Here is an 18,186-nt window from a genome sequence, read left to right as displayed (position 1 = left end):
CTACTGGTGGCCAAGGAATAACAAAACAGAAAAGCAACCAAATTAGTAAGACTGTCTAAACAATGTTTTTAAAAAACATCTTGTCACGGTGTTAAAATGTCTTGTCTTCATACTCCCTGAATTTCTGAACACTTTTACAAGGTCCTTAATATATACATATGGATAAGATAAAATATCAGGCAGGTAAGAGTATAAAAAAGTTTTAACCTACCTTCCACCATTACCAGGGTAAACCAGTAAGTTGCTTAACTTCTCAGGACAGTAATCAACACCATCGTCTTCAGTCAGAAGTTGCAACACAGACTGCTGCAGAAGATCCTTCCTCCCAGCCATCAGCAGCTATAATTGCTCTATGAAGAAACTTCAAATTTGAGTGGACAGACTTACATGACGGATGGAAAGATTAAAAGGAGAATAAAAATAAGGAGAGATTGTTAGATGGAATAATTGAAAGCAGAAAGAATTTTTTTTTTTCCCTCACTTATGCACATTTGGTGTGTATTTAAATGACGTTTTGCTCTTTTCTTAATGCACAGGGACCCTGAATAATCGATTCATCTCTGTGGCAACAGCTTGCAAAAAGAGTAAACCACAATCAGGCAATTCATGTTTGTTTTTAATGAATATGAAAAACTTTGACACATTTCGTGGCACAAATGTACTGCGATAAGGTTTGGCGACACAATTAAACCTATAAAATACATATATAAATTAAATAAATAAAATTCTGGACAACGTTAACTCACACTGAGTACAGAACAAGAGACTCGAATGTTTTTCGTTTTATGCACGTGGATTTCAAACGGTATAAACATGTGCAGTAGACGTAACAGAGTGGGGCAGGAATTGCGATGAAAAAGCAAGTTTGTGGCGACAGCTGATTGGCTGATTTGCGTTTTTTAACTCACGTGTGCTTGGATTCAGTCTCTTTAGGTTCAAGTAAAAATTAATCACTATAAAAACATGTTCTCGCCGAGGAGCGCTGCGTTTGGCTTCCCTCGAGTCCTGAGCGCCTCGTGTCATGGCTCTGGTTTTTATTTATCGCAAGACACTCAACACACACACACACACACAAACACCCCCTCACACCCACACAGTTTCAGTCTGATCTAGGTTTGTATTTCTAAAGAATGTCGAAGTATTTAAAGTGTGTACAGAGATTTTCTGTAAATATTTCAGCATTAACGTCTCGGTTCATCTGGATGATGGACGTCCATCTGCGGCTGTTTCATCACCACCGTGAAGAGGAAGGATTTTATGACTCTGCAACAAGCAGAAATATAAAGCAAACATCAAAAACAAGCTGTAAAATAATTACAAAAAGCTATGTGGATTAGCCGTACCTATGACTTCAGGTGTATCGTCAGTCAGCGAATCAGAGTTCATCACATACTTGGTGCCAAAGATCTGCACCAACTGCTCAAAATATTTGCACTCTTGTTTATCCCCTCTGAGTACAGGAAAGAAAGGAATAATTATAAGTAGTAAAAAAGCTCGGTGGATGAGAGTTGTGCAATATATTCTGCGCTTACTGTCGTCCCTCCAGGAACTGTCTGAAGTTGGCCCTCAGCCTCTTCACCCTGGACTGACACTGTTCAGGGGAGCGGAGGTAGCCCTGGCTGGCCATGACCTGAGAAATCTGCTTATAGATGCTTTTGTTCTTGTTGCCACCCTTCAGATTCTCCTGGATCTCAGCGCTCCCCCAAATGTCCAGGAGGGCCTCCGTCTCTCCGTCCCCCCAGGCCATCTTGGAGCTGTCGGCCAGCCAGTGGTTACCTGAGGCTATCGAGGAAGCACATAGAGGCAGGAATGTTTCTCTGAGGAACAACGTCGAGGTGACGTGGTCGTGATGAAATATGCAAAACTTTACTTGGGGGAGGAGGGGCAATTAAACGACATATAAGGTGATTTAATTACTTTCCACATTGTGAATTTTACAGGATAGACAAAACACAGTGCATGATTATGACGTGGAATAAAATGATGCATTTACATTTTTAGTTTTACACAATAAAAGATAGAAAATTGTGTCGTGCATTTGTATTGGGAACCCCGTTTCGCTGCAGTTACAGGTCCAAGTCTTGTCATGTCACATCTTAAAAATCCATACTTACAGTATCTACCCAGAGTTCTGTTTAAAATGTAAGACACTAAAGTTCACTGCGGATTAGTATTACAGTATCTACAGTTGCCCTATGCATAGAATACTGAAAAAACAGAGACTGGAGGGAAGAAAGGAAGTGAAACAGAGCAAAAAGTAACAGAAGGAAAGACACAAGGTAAGGAAACAGGAAGAAGAAATTGCATAAGAAAGGAAGGAAGAAATCTATTCCTCCTTTTTGAAAGACACAAAGAAGTGCAACGACAAAGACCAGGAAAAAAAGTGGTATTGGACTCAGATCAAGGAAGGAAGATAGGAACTTTTACACTCTGGAGTAAGGAATAAACTCTGAAGATGCTAACATTTCCCATACATTTCTTTCCCCTTCCTTTCCCAGAAAGTGTAACGACCCTGAAGCTGCCCTGTCAGTAGAGCGGAGTGGATCTTATTTATAAAGAGGGCAGAATTCAAAATCATTCCCCACTTTTCAGATTTTTGTTTTGTAAAACATGTTAAAAGAAAAACGTCCTCACAAATATTCACGGCCAAGGTACTAGTCAGAAAAATGCCTCCATTTTACCTTTCACTTGGTGCGCTTCAGAGGCCAGCTCGTCCGTTTCGTCTACAGTGAACGGGTTGACAGCAGAGTCGTCCATGTTCAGGTCCTTCCTGAAGATTTTGTCCATTTCATTGAAGAATTTGAATTCTTCCCTGGATTTAAAGGAAAAATAAAAACAAAATCATAAGGAAACAACCTAATAACAAACACGTTGCTACAGTTCGACTCACTTCTCGTGGACAAAGCTGTATTTAAGGCGCTTCATGCGGGTGTAGCACTGCTCGGTGGTCCTGATGAAGCCGTGGTTGCTCAGCTTCTCTGAGATGTACTCAAACACGTGTCGGTTCTTCAGGCAGCCCCTCAGGGTGAGCTGGACGCTGTCCTCGCCCCAGATCTCCAGGAGGGTGCGAGTCTCAAGGTCAGACCAGGGAGTCTTTCTGCTCATGTCTGTCAGGATGTGGCTGGTCGAGGGCTGCTCATCTAAAACAAGAAAAAAAACCCCCAAACTTTTACAGGTTTCTTTGTCGGTTAATTAAGAAATGCGTACAATAAAGTGCAAACAAGAAGGTGTCATTGCATTTATACGTACACATTACAGGATCGTGGTCCATTAGGGGCTCTACGGCGGTTTCGGTGGCCGAACCGTCCACATCTACGAACGCCAAATCGTTGCCGAGCACCGGCGCGAGAAGGTTGAAGTATCGAAACACTGCCGGCCGCCCTCCGTTTCTGGAAATTGTGAATCCCTTTCAAATGCACAGGAAAACAAAAACGACAAAAGAAACAAACCGATCTGATTCCTGCACCTGCGGCTGTTGCAGTAGCGCCTGTACGTCTTCTTCAGCCGTTTGATCCTCAGCTGGCACTGCTCCGCCGTCCGCAGGTAGCCGTAGGAGGCCAGCTTCTCGGATATGTCTTCGTACACGTGGCCGTTGCGCATGGAGTTCTTCAGGCTGTGCTGCACGTCGTCAGCGGCCCACACCTCGACGAGGGCCACCGTCTCTTCCTCCGACCACGGCGTGTTCGTCTGTTCATCTGAAGACCCTGCAAGCGGACAAGATATCCAAAGATCTGTGGGACGTTGCTGCTTGTTCTGGCCCAACGAGAAGGTGTGAACGTTTAGAGGCGGTACCTGGATCCATGGCAGCTTGATCGTCCCGCTCATCAAACTCATCAATGCTCATGGCCTCCTGGCCCAGGATCTGCTCCAGCTGGTGGTAGAACTTGTAATCCATTTTTCTTCCACTCCTAGAAAGAGCAAATTGATTTTTTTATTTTTGTTTCAAAAGAAAGGGTTGACTCAGAATCTGTAAAAAAAAAAAATCACCATATTTTTCAAGTGGAGAAGAATTCGGAGAAAGAAAATATGAATAGAGAAAAATATTTGTATTTACATACTTCAGTTCCTTATCTACTCTTCTACCTCATAGGAATAGGCATTTAATGCATAATTTATTATGTTCAATTGGGGCCTGCCATGCAAAGCAATGGCAGGAACCTATTGCTATTCTCCCAAGAAAAGTTTCTTTATTATTGGGGCCTGCCATGCAAAGCAATGGCAGGAACCTATTACTATTGTCGGAGAGAAGCGTCTCTTTATTGGGGCCTGCCATGCAAAGCAATGGCAGGAACCTATTACTCTACACCCAACAAAGTGTCTCTTTGGGGCCTGCCATGCAAAGCAATGGCAGGAACCTATTACTCTACACCCAACAAAGTGTCTCTTTATTATAATTCTTTATTTTTCTTCCGTCACCGTTAATGCGGCTCATACCGCTGGGTGCACACCTACAAATGAGGTATCAAAACGTGCAGAAAATTCACGCCATTGGAGCTATTATTTGTGGTGGGATTTGGGCTTAACGTGGCGACATAATTCGCAAAAAACTACGAAAAAAAACCCATTATAAGTCAATGGGAAAAATCCTGGAAATACCCTATTTTTGAGGATTTTCTGTGTCGTCACAAATTCACCTAGAAATGCCATTCAAATTTCATTTTGTAGATACGTCTGTGATCTCTTCGAAAGTGAAGACGGCTCGTCGATACCAGTTACGGTTTGTCCACAATTTGCCTCTAAGCGACCCAAAGTTTCTCATTTTTCCTAAAGTTAGAGTGCTTCTCTCGCTGATTAGAGTGAGAGATCAAGACAACTTTTTCCACCCAAATCATTTTTGAAATCGCCATCACGGCCACAAATATCGCACGATTAGTATCAAAATCGGTCCTGACATTGATACGCCTGTCTGCTCCGGTAAAATGTTTTCGAAATTTATCTAGACCGTACGGTTTTCTGTCACGGTGCTTCAGAGCAAAGTCATGCGACAGGATTTTCTGAGGCTCTCAGGCTCTTTCACTAACACTTCACACCTTGGTGTGAAACTTATTTAACATAGCAACGGAGCTCAAGAGGCTATTGGCTGCTGGTTTGGACTACAAATACGCATCATTGTAGTTCTATCTATCCTCAGTTGAAACAGATCAGGACTGAACTGGCCTTTATAACTAATTGCTGCTATGGGCTGTATATAACTGATTTAACTCAGTAACTGTTACACATGGGATTAGTTTGGAACTTTAAAATGAAGCTTAACAAAAATTTCACAATAAAAGCCTTGAATATTTTTACATCATGTAATTGCTCTTTTTGGCTTTATTTGACTTTTTCATCCAAAGCACTGTTACACATGGGATTAGTTTGGCCCTTTGAAATGAAGCTTAACAAAAATTTCAAAATAAAAGCCTTGAATATTTTTACATCAGAAAATTGCTCTTTTGAGCTGTATATAACTGATTTAACCCAGCAATTGTTACACATGGGATTAGTGTGGCAATTTAAAATTAAGCTTGATGAAAATTTCAAAATAAAAGCCTTGAATATTTTTACATCAGGTAATTGCTGTTTTTGGCTTTATTTCACTTTTTCATCCAAAGCACTGTTACACATGGTATTAGTTTGGCCCTTTGAAATGAAGCTTAAGTTACGGTTTGTCCACAATTTGCCTCTAAGCGACCCAAAGTTTCTCATTTTTGCTCAAGTTAGAGTGCGTTTCTGGCTGCTTAGAGTGAGAGATGAAGACAACTTTTTCAACCCAAATCATTTTTGAAATCGCCATCACGCCCACAAATATCGCACGATTAGTATCAAAATCGGTCCTGACATTGATACGCCTGTCTGCTCCGGTAAAATGTTTTCGAAATTTATCTAGACCGTACGGTTTTCTGTCACGGTGCTTCAGAGCAAAGTCATGCGACAGGATTTTCTGAGGCTGTCTGAGGCTCTCTCCCATGTATTTGAATAGAATTTCCGATCTGGGCACAACATTTCTTTCTCTCATCGCTGTAAATGTTCTGAGTGAGGTACAGATATGAATCTCGGGACTATCGCAGAAGACACATTGAACTGTCATACGCTGCAAACGCTTTTCGAATATGTATTACGGTTCCCGAACAAGAAGGATTTGTTTCCAATGCTTTTTTGTCAGTAAAATGTGTTTGCTCAAACACACTTGTGTGTTTGAGAGCTCAGAGCTCACAGTTCACACCTGCTGAGACCATTATTTGCCATAGCAACGGAACTCAAGAGGCTATTGGCTGCTGATTTGGACTACGAATACGCATCACTGTAGTTCTATCTATCCTCAGTTGAAACAGATCAGGACTGAGAACTGGCCTTTAGAACTACCTGCTGCTTTGGGCTGTATATAACTGATTTAACTCAGTAACTGTTACACATGAAATTAGTTTGGAACTTTAAAATGGAGCATAATAATAATTTCAAAATAAAAGCCTTGAATATTTTACATGACGTAATTGCTCTTTTTGGCCGTATATGACTTTTTCATCCGAAGCAATGTTACACATGGGATTAGTTTGGAACTTTAAAATGGAGAATAATAATTTCAAAATAAAAGCCTTGAATATTTTTACATCAGGTAATTGCTGTTTTTGGCTTTATTTGACGTTTTCATCCAAAGCACTTTTACACATGGGATTAGTTTGGAACTTTAAAATGGAGCATAATAATAATTTCAAAATAAAAGCCTTGAATAGTTTTACATCAGGTAATTGCTGTTTTTGGCTTTATTTGACGTTTTCATCCAAAGCACTGTTACACATGGGATTACTTTGGAACTTTAAAATGGAGAATAATAATAATTTCAAAATAAAAGCCTTGAATATTTTTACATCAGGTAATTGCTTTTTTTGGCCGTATATGACTTTTTCATCCAAAGCAATGTTACACATGGGATTAGTTTGGAACTTTAAAATGGAGAATAATAATTTCAAAATAAAAGCCTTGAATATTTTTACATCAGGTAATTGCTGTTTTTGGCTTTATTTGACGTTTTCATCCAAAGCACTGTTACACATGGGATTAGTTTGGAACTTTAAAATGGAGCATAATAATAATTTCAAAATAAAAGCCTTGAATATTTTTACATCAGGTAATTGCTGTTTTTGGCTTTATATGACTTTTTCATCCAAAGCACTGTTACACATGGGATTAGTTTGGAACTTTAAAATGGAGCATAATAATAATTTCAAAATAAAAGCCTTGAATATTTTTACATCAGGTCATTGCTCTTTTTGACTTTATTTGACTTTTTCATCCAAAGCACTGTTACACGTGGTATTAGTTTGGCCCTTTGAAATGAAGCATTCTGAAAATTTCAAAATAAAAGCCTTGAATAATTTTACATGACGTAATTGCTCTTTTTCGCTTTATTTGACTTTTTCATCCAAAGCACTGTTACACGTGGTATTAGTTTGGCCCTTTGAAATGAAGCATACTGAAAATTTCAAAATAAAAGCCTTGAATATTTTTACATCAGCTACTTGTGTTTTGAGCATTATATAACTATTTTAACCCAAGGACTATTACGCATGGGATTAGTTTGGCCCTTTGAAATGAAGTTTAACAAAACTTCCAAAATAAAAGCCTTGACAACATTTTAAATCGTACCGAACGGTGCACGTCCGCCTCGCTTAACGTTCTTGCGGTTCTCCGCGTGCCACTGCTTACGTCGCGGCGTTCTTTGGCGTCGACGCCGATTTGTGGCGCGACGACGCCGGGCCCGAACCCCACGTCCGCGCCTCGGCAGGCCCCGGCTAAATTTCTTCCGAAATTTTCTAGTTAATATTATTATAATTCTTTATTTTTCTTCCGTAACCGTTAATGCGGCTCGTACCGCTGGGTGCACACCTACAAATGAGGTATCAAAACGTGCAGAAAATTCACGCCATTGGAGCTATTACTTGTGGTGGGATTTGGGCTTAACGTGGCGACATAATTCGCAAAAAACTACGAAAAAAACCCCATTATAACTCAATGGGAAAAATCCTAGAAATACCCTATTTTTGAGGATTTGCTGTGTCGTCACAAATTCACCTAGAAATGCCATTCAAATTTCATTTTGTAGATACGTCTGTGATCTCTTCGAAAGTGAAGACGGCTCGTCGATACCAGTTATGGTTTGTCCACAATTTGCCTCTAAGCGACCCAAACTTTCTCATTTTTGCTGAAATTACAGTGACAGCCGATCTCGGTTCAGATCTGGGCACAACATTTCTTTCTCTCATCACTGTAAATGCTCTGAGTGAGGTACAGATATGAATCTCGGGACTATCGCAGAAGACACATTGAACTGTCATACGCTCGAAACGCTTTTCGAATATGTATTACGGTTCCCGAACAAGAAGGATTTGTTTCCAATGCTTTTTTTCAGTAAAGTGTGTTTGCTCAAACACACTTGTGTGTTTGAGAGCTCACAGCTCAGAGCTCACACCTGCTGAGACCATTATTTGCCATAGCAACGGAACTCAAGAGGCTATTGGCTGCTGATTTGGACTACGAATACGCATCGCTGTAGTTCTATCTATCCTCAGTTGAAACAGATCAGGACTGAGAACTGGCCTTTAGAACTACTGCTGCTATGGGCTGTATATAACTGATTTAACTCAGTAACTGTTACACATGGGATTAGTTTGGAACTTTAAAATGGAGCATAATAATAATTTCAAAATAAAAGCCTTGAATAGTTTTACATCAGGTAATTGCTGTTTTTGGCTTTATTTGACGTTTTCATCCAAAGCACTGTTACACATGGGATTACTTTGGAACTTTAAAATGGAGAATAATAATAATTTCAAAATAAAAGCCTTGAATATTTTTACATCAGGTAATTGCTTTTTTTGGCCGTATATGACTTTTTCATCCAAAGCAATGTTACACATGGGATTAGTTTGGAACTTTAAAATGGAGAATAATAATTTCAAAATAAAAGCCTTGAATATTTTTACATCAGGTAATTGCTGTTTTTGGCTTTATTTGACGTTTTCATCCAAAGCACTGTTACACATGGGATTACTTTGGAACTTTAAAATGGAGAATAATAATAATTTCAAAATAAAAGCCTTGAATAGTTTTACATCAGGTAATTGCTGTTTTTGGCTTTATTTGACGTTTTCATCCAAAGCACTGTTACACATGGGATTACTTTGGAACTTTAAAATGGAGAATAATAATAATTTCAAAATAAAAGCCTTGAATATTTTTACATCAGGTAATTGCTTTTTTTGGCCGTATATGACTTTTTCATCCAAAGCAATGTTACACATGGGATTAGTTTGGAACTTTAAAATGGAGAATAATAATTTCAAAATAAAAGCCTTGAATATTTTACATGACGTAATTGCTCTTTTTGGCCGTATATGACTTTTTCATCCGAAGCAATGTTACACATGGGATTAGTTCGGAACTTTAAAATGGAGCATAATAATAATTTCAAAATAAAAGCCTTGAATATTTTTACATCAGGTAATTGCTGTTTTTGGCTTTATGTGACTTTTTCATCCAAAGCACTGTTACACATGGTATTAGTTTGGCCCTTTGAAATGAATATTAACAAAAATTTCAAAATAAAAGCCTTGAATATTTTTACATCATGTAATTGCTCTTTTTGGCTTTATTTGACTTTTTCATCCAAAGCACTGTTACACGTGGTATTAGTTTGGCCCTTTGAAATGAAGCTTAACAAAAGTTTCAAAATAAAAGCCTTGAATATTTTTACATGACGTAATTGCTCTTTTTGGCTTTATTTGACTTTTTCATCCAAAGCACTCTTACACATGGGATTAGTTCGGAACTTTAAAATGGAGCATAATAATAATTTCAAAATAAAAGCCTTGAATATTTTTACATCAGGTAATTGCTGTTTTTGGCTTTATGTGACTTTTTCATCCAAAGCACTGTTACACGTGGTATTAGTTTGGCCCTCTGAAATGAAGCATACTGAAAATTTCAAAATAAAAGCCTTGAATATTTTTACATCATGTAATTGCTTTTTTTGGCCGTATATGACTTTTTCATCCACAGCACTGTTACACATGGGATTAGTTTGGAACTTTAAAATGGAGCAAAGTAATAATTTCAAAATAAAAGCCTTGAATATTTTTACATCATGCAATTGCTGTTTTTGGCTTTGTATGACTTTTTCATCCAAAGCACTGTTACACATGGTATTAGTTTGGCCCTTTGAAATGAAGATTAACAAAAATTTCAAAATAAAAGCCTTGAATATTTTGACATCATGTAATTGCTCTTTTTGGCTTTATTTGACTTTTTCATCCAAAGCACTGTTACACATGGTATTAGTTTGGCCCTTTGAAATGAAGCATACTGAAAATTTCAAAATAAAAGCCTTGAATATTTTTACATGACGTAATTGCTCTTTTTGGCTTTATTTGACTTTTTCATCCAAAGCACTCTTACACGTGGTATTAGTTCAGAACTTTAAAATGAAGCATACTGAAAATTTCAAAATAAAAGCCTTGAATACTTTTACATCAGCTACTTGTGTTTTGAGCATTATATAACTATTTTAACCCAAGGACTATTACGCATGGGATTAGTTTGGCCCTTTGAAATGAAGCATACTGAAACTTCCAAAATAAAAGCCTTGACAACATTTTAAATCGTACCGAACGGTGCACGTCCGCCTCGCTTAACGTTCTTGCGGTTCTCCGCGTGCCACTGGTGACGTCGCGGCGTTCTTTGGCGTCGACGCCGATTTGTGGCGCGACGACGCCGGGCCCGAACCCCACGGGCGCGCCTTGGCAGGCCCCGTCTAAATTTCTTCCGAAATTTTCTAGTTATAATTCTTTATTTTTCTTCCGTAACCGTTAATGCGGCTCATACCGCTGGGTGCACACCTACAAATGAGGTATCAAAACGTGCAGAAAATTCACGCCATTGGAGCTATTATTTTTGGTGGGATTTGGGCTTAACGTGGCGACATAATTCGCAAAAAACTGCGAAAAAAACCCCATTATAACTCAATGGGAAAAATCCTAGAAATACCCTATTTTTGAGGATTTGCTGTGTCGTCACAAATTCACCTAGAAATGCCATTCAAATTTCATTTTGTAGATACGTCTGTGATCTCTTCGAAAGTGAAGACGGCTCGTCGATACCAGTTACGGTTTGTCCACAATTTGCCTCTAAGCGACCCAAAGTTTCTCATTTTTCTTCAAATTAGAGTGACAGCCCATCTCGGTTCATATCTGGGCACAACATTTCTTTCTCTCATCACTGTAAATGTTCTGAGTGAGGTACAGATATGAATCTCGGGACTATCGCAGAAGACACATTGAACTGTCATACGTTCGAAACGCTTTTCGAATATGTATTACGGTTCCCGAACAAGAAGGATTTGTTTCCAATGCTTTTTTTCAGTAAAGTGTGTTTGCTCAAACACACTTGTGTGTTTGAGAGCTCACAGCTCAGAGCTCACACCTGCTGAGACCATTATTTGCCATAGCAACGGAACTCAAGAGGCTATTGGCTGCTGATTTGGACTACGAATACGCATCGCTGTAGTTCTATCTATCCTCAGTTGAAACAGATCAGGACTGAGAACTGGCCTTTAGAACTACTGCTGCTATGGGCTGTATATAACTGATTTAACTCAGTAACTGTTACACATGGGATTAGTTTGGAACTTTAAAATGGAGCATAATAATAATTTCAAAATAAAAGCCTTGAATAGTTTTACATCAGGTAATTGCTGTTTTTGGCTTTATTTGACGTTTTCATCCAAAGCACTGTTACACATGGGATTACTTTGGAACTTTAAAATGGAGAATAATAATAATTTCAAAATAAAAGCCTTGAATATTTTTACATCAGGTAATTGCTTTTTTTGGCCGTATATGACTTTTTCATCCAAAGCAATGTTACACATGGGATTAGTTTGGAACTTTAAAATGGAGAATAATAATTTCAAAATAAAAGCCTTGAATATTTTTACATCAGGTAATTGCTGTTTTTGGCTTTATTTGACGTTTTCATCCAAAGCACTGTTACACATGGGATTACTTTGGAACTTTAAAATGGAGAATAATAATAATTTCAAAATAAAAGCCTTGAATAGTTTTACATCAGGTAATTGCTGTTTTTGGCTTTATTTGACGTTTTCATCCAAAGCACTGTTACACATGGGATTACTTTGGAACTTTAAAATGGAGAATAATAATAATTTCAAAATAAAAGCCTTGAATATTTTTACATCAGGTAATTGCTTTTTTTGGCTTTATTTGACGTTTTCATCCAAAGCACTGTTACACATGGGATTAGTTTGGAACTTTAAAATGGAGCATAATAATAATTTCAAAATAAAAGCCTTGAATAGTTTTACATCAGGTAATTGCTGTTTTTGGCTTTATTTGACGTTTTCATCCAAAGCACTGTTACACATGGGATTACTTTGGAACTTTAAAATGGAGAATAATAATAATTTCAAAATAAAAGCCTTGAATATTTTTACATCAGGTAATTGCTTTTTTTGGCCGTATATGACTTTTTCATCCAAAGCAATGTTACACATGGGATTAGTTTGGAACTTTAAAATGGAGAATAATAATTTCAAAATAAAAGCCTTGAATATTTTACATGACGTAATTGCTCTTTTTGGCCGTATATGACTTTTTCATCAAAAGCACTGTTACACGTGGTATTAGTTTGGCCCTCTGAAATGAAGCATACTGAAAATTTCAAAATAAAAGCCTTGAATATTTTTACATTATGTAATTGCTTTTTTTGGCCGTATATGACTTTTTCATCCAAAGCACTGTTACACATGGGATTAGTTTGGAACTTTAAAATGGAGCATAATAATAATTTCAAAATAAAAGCCTTGAATATTTTTACATGAGGTAATAGCTCTTTTTGGCTTTTTTTGACTTTTTCATCCAAAGCACTCTTACACGTGGTATTAGTTCGGAACTTAAAAATGAAGCATACTGAAAATTTCAAAATAAAAGCCTTGCATTTTTTTACATCAGGTAATTGCTTTTTTTGGCCGTATATGACTTTTTCATCCAAAGCAATGTTACACATGGGATTAGTTTGGAACTTTAAAATGGAGAATAATAATTTCAAAATAAAAGCCTTGAATATTTTTACATCAGGTAATTGCTGTTTTTGGCTTTATTTGACGTTTTCATCCAAAGCACTGTTACACATGGGATTACTTTGGAACTTTAAAATGGAGAATAATAATAATTTCAAAATAAAAGCCTTGAATATTTTTACATCAGGTAATTGCTGTTTTTGCCTTTATATGACTTTTTCATCCAAAGCACTGTTACACATGGGATTAGTTTGGAACTTTAAAATGGAGCATAATAATAATTTCAAAATAAAAGCCTTGAATATTTTTACATCAGGTAATTGCTCTTTTTGGCTTTATTTGACTTTTTCATCCAAAGCACTGTTACACGTGGTATTAGTTTGGCCCTTTGAAATGAAGCATTCTGAAAATTTCAAAATAAAAGCCTTGAATAATTTTACATGACGTAATTGCTCTTTTTGGCTTTATTTGACTTTTTCATCCAAAGCACTGTTACACGTGGTATTAGCATACTGAAAATTTCAAAATAAAAGCCTTGAATACTTTTACATCAGCTACTTGTGTTTTGAGCATTATATAACTATTTTAACCCAAGGACTATTACGCATGGGATTAGTTTGGCCCTTTGAAATGAAGCATACTGAAACTTCCAAAATAAAAGCCTCGACAACATTTTAAATCGTACCGAACGGTGCACGTCCGCCTCGCTTAACGTTCTTGCGGTTCTCCGCGTGCCACTGATCACGTCGCGGCGTTCTTTGGCGTCGACGCCGATTTGTGGCGCGACGACGCCGGGCCCATGCCCGACGGGCGCGCCTTGGCAGGCCCCGGCTAAATTTCTTCCGAAATTTTCTAGTTGGGGCCTGCCATGCAAAGCAATGGCAGGAACCTATTGCTATTCTCCCAAGAAAAGTTTCTTTATTATTATTATTCTTTATTTTTCATCCGTAACCGTTAATGCGGCTCATACCGCTGCGTGCACACCTACAAAAGAGGTATCAAAACGTGCAGAAAATTCACGCCATTCCAGCTATTACTTTTGGTGGGATTCGGGATTAACATGGCGACATAATTCGCAAAAAACTACGAAAAAAACCCCATTATAACTCAATGGGAAAAATCCTAGAAATACCCTATTTTTGAGGATTTGCTGTGTCGTCACAAATTCACCTAGAAATGCCATTCAAATTTCATTTTGTAGATACGTCTGTGATCTCTTCGAAAGTGAAGACGGCTCGTCGATACCAGTTATGGTTTGTCCACAATTTGCCTCTAAGCGACCCAAAGTTTCTCATTTTTGCTCATATTAGAGTGACAGCCGACCTCGGTTCATATCTGGGCACAACATTTCTTTCTCTCATCACTGTAAATGCTCTGAGTGAGGTACAGATATGAATCTCGGGACTATCGCAGAAGACACATTGAACTGTCATACGCTTAAAACGCTTTTCGAATATGTATTACGGTTCCCGAACAAGAAGGATTTGTTTCCAATGCTTTTTTTCAGTAAAGTGTGTTTGCTCAAACACACTTGTGTGTTTGAGAGCTCACAGCTCAGAGCTCACACCTGCTGAGACCATTATTTGCCATAGCAACGGAACTCAAGAGGCTATTGGCTGCTGGTTAGGACTACGAATACGCATCGTTGTAGTTCTATCTATCCTCAGTTGAAACAGATCAGGACTGAGAACTGGCCTTTACAACTACTTGCTGCTTTGGGCTGTATATAACTGATTTAACTCAGTAACTGTTACACATGGGATTAGTTTTACACTTTAAAATTAAGCATATTGAAAATTTCACAATAAAAGCCCTGAATATTTTTACATGACGTAATTGCTCTTTTTTGGCTTTATTTGACTTTTTCATCCAAAGCACTGTTACACATGGTATTAGTTTGGCCCTTTAAAATGAAGCTTAACAAAAATTTCAAAATAAAAGCCTTGAATATTTTTACATCAGCTACTTGTGTTTTGAGCATTATATAACTATTTTAACCGAAGGACTATTACGCATGGGATTAGTTTGGCCCTTTGAAATGAAGCATCCTGCAAATTTCAAAATAAAAGCCTTGAATATTTTTACATGACGTAATTGCTCTTTTTGGCTTTATTTGACTTTTTCATCCAAAGCACTGTTACACATGGTATTAGTTTGGCCCTTTGAAATGAATATTAACAAAAATTTCAAAATTAAAGCCTTGAATATTTTTACATCATGTAATTGCTCTTTTTGGCTTTATTTGACTTTTTCATCCAAAGCACTGTTACACGTGGTATTAGTTTGGCCCTTTGAAATGAAGCTTAACAAAAGTTTCAAAATAAAAGCCTTGAATATTTTTACATGACGTAATTGCTCTTTTTGGCTTTATTTGACTTTTTCATCCAAAGCACTCTTACACGTGGTATTAGTTCAGAACTTTAAAATGAAGCATACTGAAAATTTCAAAATAAAAGCCTTGAATATTTTACATGAAGTAATTGCTCTTTTTGGCCGTATATGACTTTTTCATCCAAAGCAATGTTACACATGGGATTAGTTCGGAACTTTAAAATGGAGCATAATAATAATTTCAAAATAAAAGCCTTGAATATTTTTACATCAGGTAATTGCTGTTTTTGGCTTTATTTGACGTTTTCATCCAAAGCACTGTTACACATGGGATTACTTTGGAACTTTGAAATGAAGCATACTGAAAATTTCAAAATAAAAGCCTTGAATATTTTTACATCAGGTAATTGCTGTTTTTGGCTTTATATGACTTTTTCATCCAAAGCACTGTTACACATGGGATTAGTTTGGAACTTTAAAATGGAGCATAATAATAATTTCAAAATAAAAGCCTTGAATATTTTTACATCAGGTAATTGCTCTTTTTGGCTTTATTTGACTTTTTCATCCAAAGCACTGTTACACGTGGTATTAGTTTGGCCCTTTGAAATGAAGCATTCTGAAAATTTCAAAATAAAAGCCTTGAATAATTTTACATGACGTAATTGCTCTTTTTGGCTTTATTTGACTTTTTCATCCAAAGCACTGTTACACGTGGTATTAGTTTGGCCCTTTGAAATGAAGCATACTGAAAATTTCAAAATAAAAGCCTTGAATATTTTTACATCAGCTACTTGTGTTTTGAGCATTATATAACTATTTTAACCCAAGGACTATTACGCATGGGATTAGTTTGGCCCTTTGAAATGAAGGTTAACAAAACTTCCAAAATAAAAGCCTTGACAACATTTTAAATCGTACCGAACGGTGCACGTCCGCCTCGCTTAACGTTCTTGCGGTTCTCCGCGTGCCACTGATCACGTCGCGGCGTCCTTTGGCGTCGACGCCGATTTGTGGCGCGACGACGCCGGGCCCATGCCCGACGGGCGCGCCTTGGCAGGCCCCGGCTAAATTTCTTCCGAAATTTTCTAGTTATTATTATAATTCTTTATTTTTCATCCGTAACCGTTAATGCGGCTCATACTGCTGCGTGCACACCTACAAAAGAGGTATCAAAACCTGCAGAAAATTCACGCCATTCCAGCTATTACTTTTGGTGGGATTCGGGATGAACATGGCGACATAATTCGCAAAAAACTACGAAAAAAACCCCATTATAATTCAATGGGAAAACTCCTACAAACGCCCTAATACCCTACTGGCTAAAACAGAGAATTGTCTCCCCCAGCTGGCTCAAATGAAGTATTGTAAGTCTGAAAAGCGAAAAGAGCAAGTATGAAAAAAAAAAAAAGATTGTGCCTTGGATATACTGGATTAAACAAAACTTTAAATTTGATTGGTAAACATCCAACAGGTAGATGTGAGTGTGGTATGGATATGGAAACAGTAGAACATGTAATAATTAATTGTGGAAAATATAAAGCAAGTACAATAAATTAGGAAATATGATATAGAGACATTTAAACTTAATAAGATATTAATTAAACACAAAATAAATAAAGCGGTTATTACATTTTTGAAGGTAACAGGATTATATGTAAGACTTTAGATTGGGGAGCGGTTAACTGAAACGTGGGGCGTGCTAACCCCCTGCGCCACCACAGCACGCCCCATGAATATTTATGTTATTTCATAAAATTTCTTAAGAAAACTAAACTGATAGAAAGGATTTAGTGTTTTTTTTTTTAAGTTGCGCCCTGATCCACACTCCATACCAGTAGGTGGCGGTAATGCACACCATTAAGTTGCTTGCCAACCGCCATTAAAAACAAAAAGAAGAAGAAGAGCTTTCTGCTTCCGACTGCTTGGTTAAGGTAAGTATTATTAGAACTGCTTACAGTTGTTAAATGTAATGTGTTCTTTAAGAAATGTGATCGATTTTAAAAGTTTGACTGCTGTGGGATATTTTGTTGTGGCTCTGATAGCGTAGCTGCTAGCTTGATGGAACCACAATTTGTTCACATGTTAGCACTTTGCTAACTGGCTTTCGTGAAACCTGTTAGGCTACAAAATCTCTGTTAACATCAATCTGATCAGCTGAAATAAGGCAATTTTGTTTTACCTCAACCTAGAGCTATTGTGACTTGCAGAAATTGCCACAAATAACCGGAACTAGCATATTAAGCTACTTCACTGAATCAGTTGCTTCGGATACAGATACTCTCAGCTGCCGTCTTGTGCCGACAGTGAAAAACAGCAGAACTACATAATATTACCTTGGTATGATGTAAATTATAATTTTTGTTTGAATTACATAAAATAACTTCATGATCTGAGTTTTTTTTCATTATGCTTGGCCTATCAATAATTTCTAATAATAAAACATAAAATATCTGGGTTTATTTTGTTCATCCGAACCAGAACCTCCAGGTTCTCCGTTGTAGAGTTTTACTGAAAATCAGCGGAGAAATATCTGTAGCGCAGCAGCTGCGGTACAGTCTGCCCACTAGAGTAGAACTGAACCGAACCAAACATGAACGTATTTCATCGCCTAACGAAAGACAAGGAAGCAAAGAGATTTCGGCTAAAGAAATCTGAACTTGATTACATTGCAGCATCCTTTAGCGTCGATGCCAATTTGTAGCGTGACGACGCCGGGCACAAACCAGACGGGCGCGCCTTGGCAGGCCCCGGCTAAATTTCTTCAGAAATTTTGTTTTTCT

The 18,186-nt window shown here is 37.6% G+C and overlaps 1 protein-coding gene across 2 annotated transcripts in view; it reads right to left on the bottom strand.

The window, feature by feature from the left end:
* Positions 1-598: 598 nt before the first annotated feature.
* LOC102218681 overlaps positions 599-18,186 on the bottom strand; it is a 28,705-nt gene continuing 11,117 nt past the window's right edge. For both annotated transcript variants that reach the window (XM_023350631.1, XM_023350632.1), the window contains 8 exons: positions 3,793-3,908; positions 3,467-3,704; positions 3,250-3,389; positions 2,891-3,140; positions 2,682-2,812; positions 1,533-1,782; positions 1,344-1,450; positions 599-1,263 (listed from right to left, as the gene is read on the bottom strand). In XM_023350631.1, coding sequence (XP_023206399.1) covers positions 1,256-1,263; positions 1,344-1,450; positions 1,533-1,782; positions 2,682-2,812; positions 2,891-3,140; positions 3,250-3,389; positions 3,467-3,704; positions 3,793-3,908 — 1,240 coding nt within the window. In that variant the 3' untranslated portion in view covers positions 599-1,255. The remainder of the gene's footprint in view (positions 1,264-1,343; positions 1,451-1,532; positions 1,783-2,681; positions 2,813-2,890; positions 3,141-3,249; positions 3,390-3,466; positions 3,705-3,792; positions 3,909-18,186) is intronic.

This window comes from Xiphophorus maculatus, chromosome 17 (genome assembly GCF_002775205.1).
Source record: "Xiphophorus maculatus strain JP 163 A chromosome 17, X_maculatus-5.0-male, whole genome shotgun sequence".
Classification (NCBI taxonomy): domain Eukaryota; kingdom Metazoa; phylum Chordata; class Actinopteri; order Cyprinodontiformes; family Poeciliidae; genus Xiphophorus; species Xiphophorus maculatus.
The sequence above is the reverse complement of the archived record's forward strand: the minus strand, read 5'-3'. Positions and strand labels throughout refer to the sequence as shown.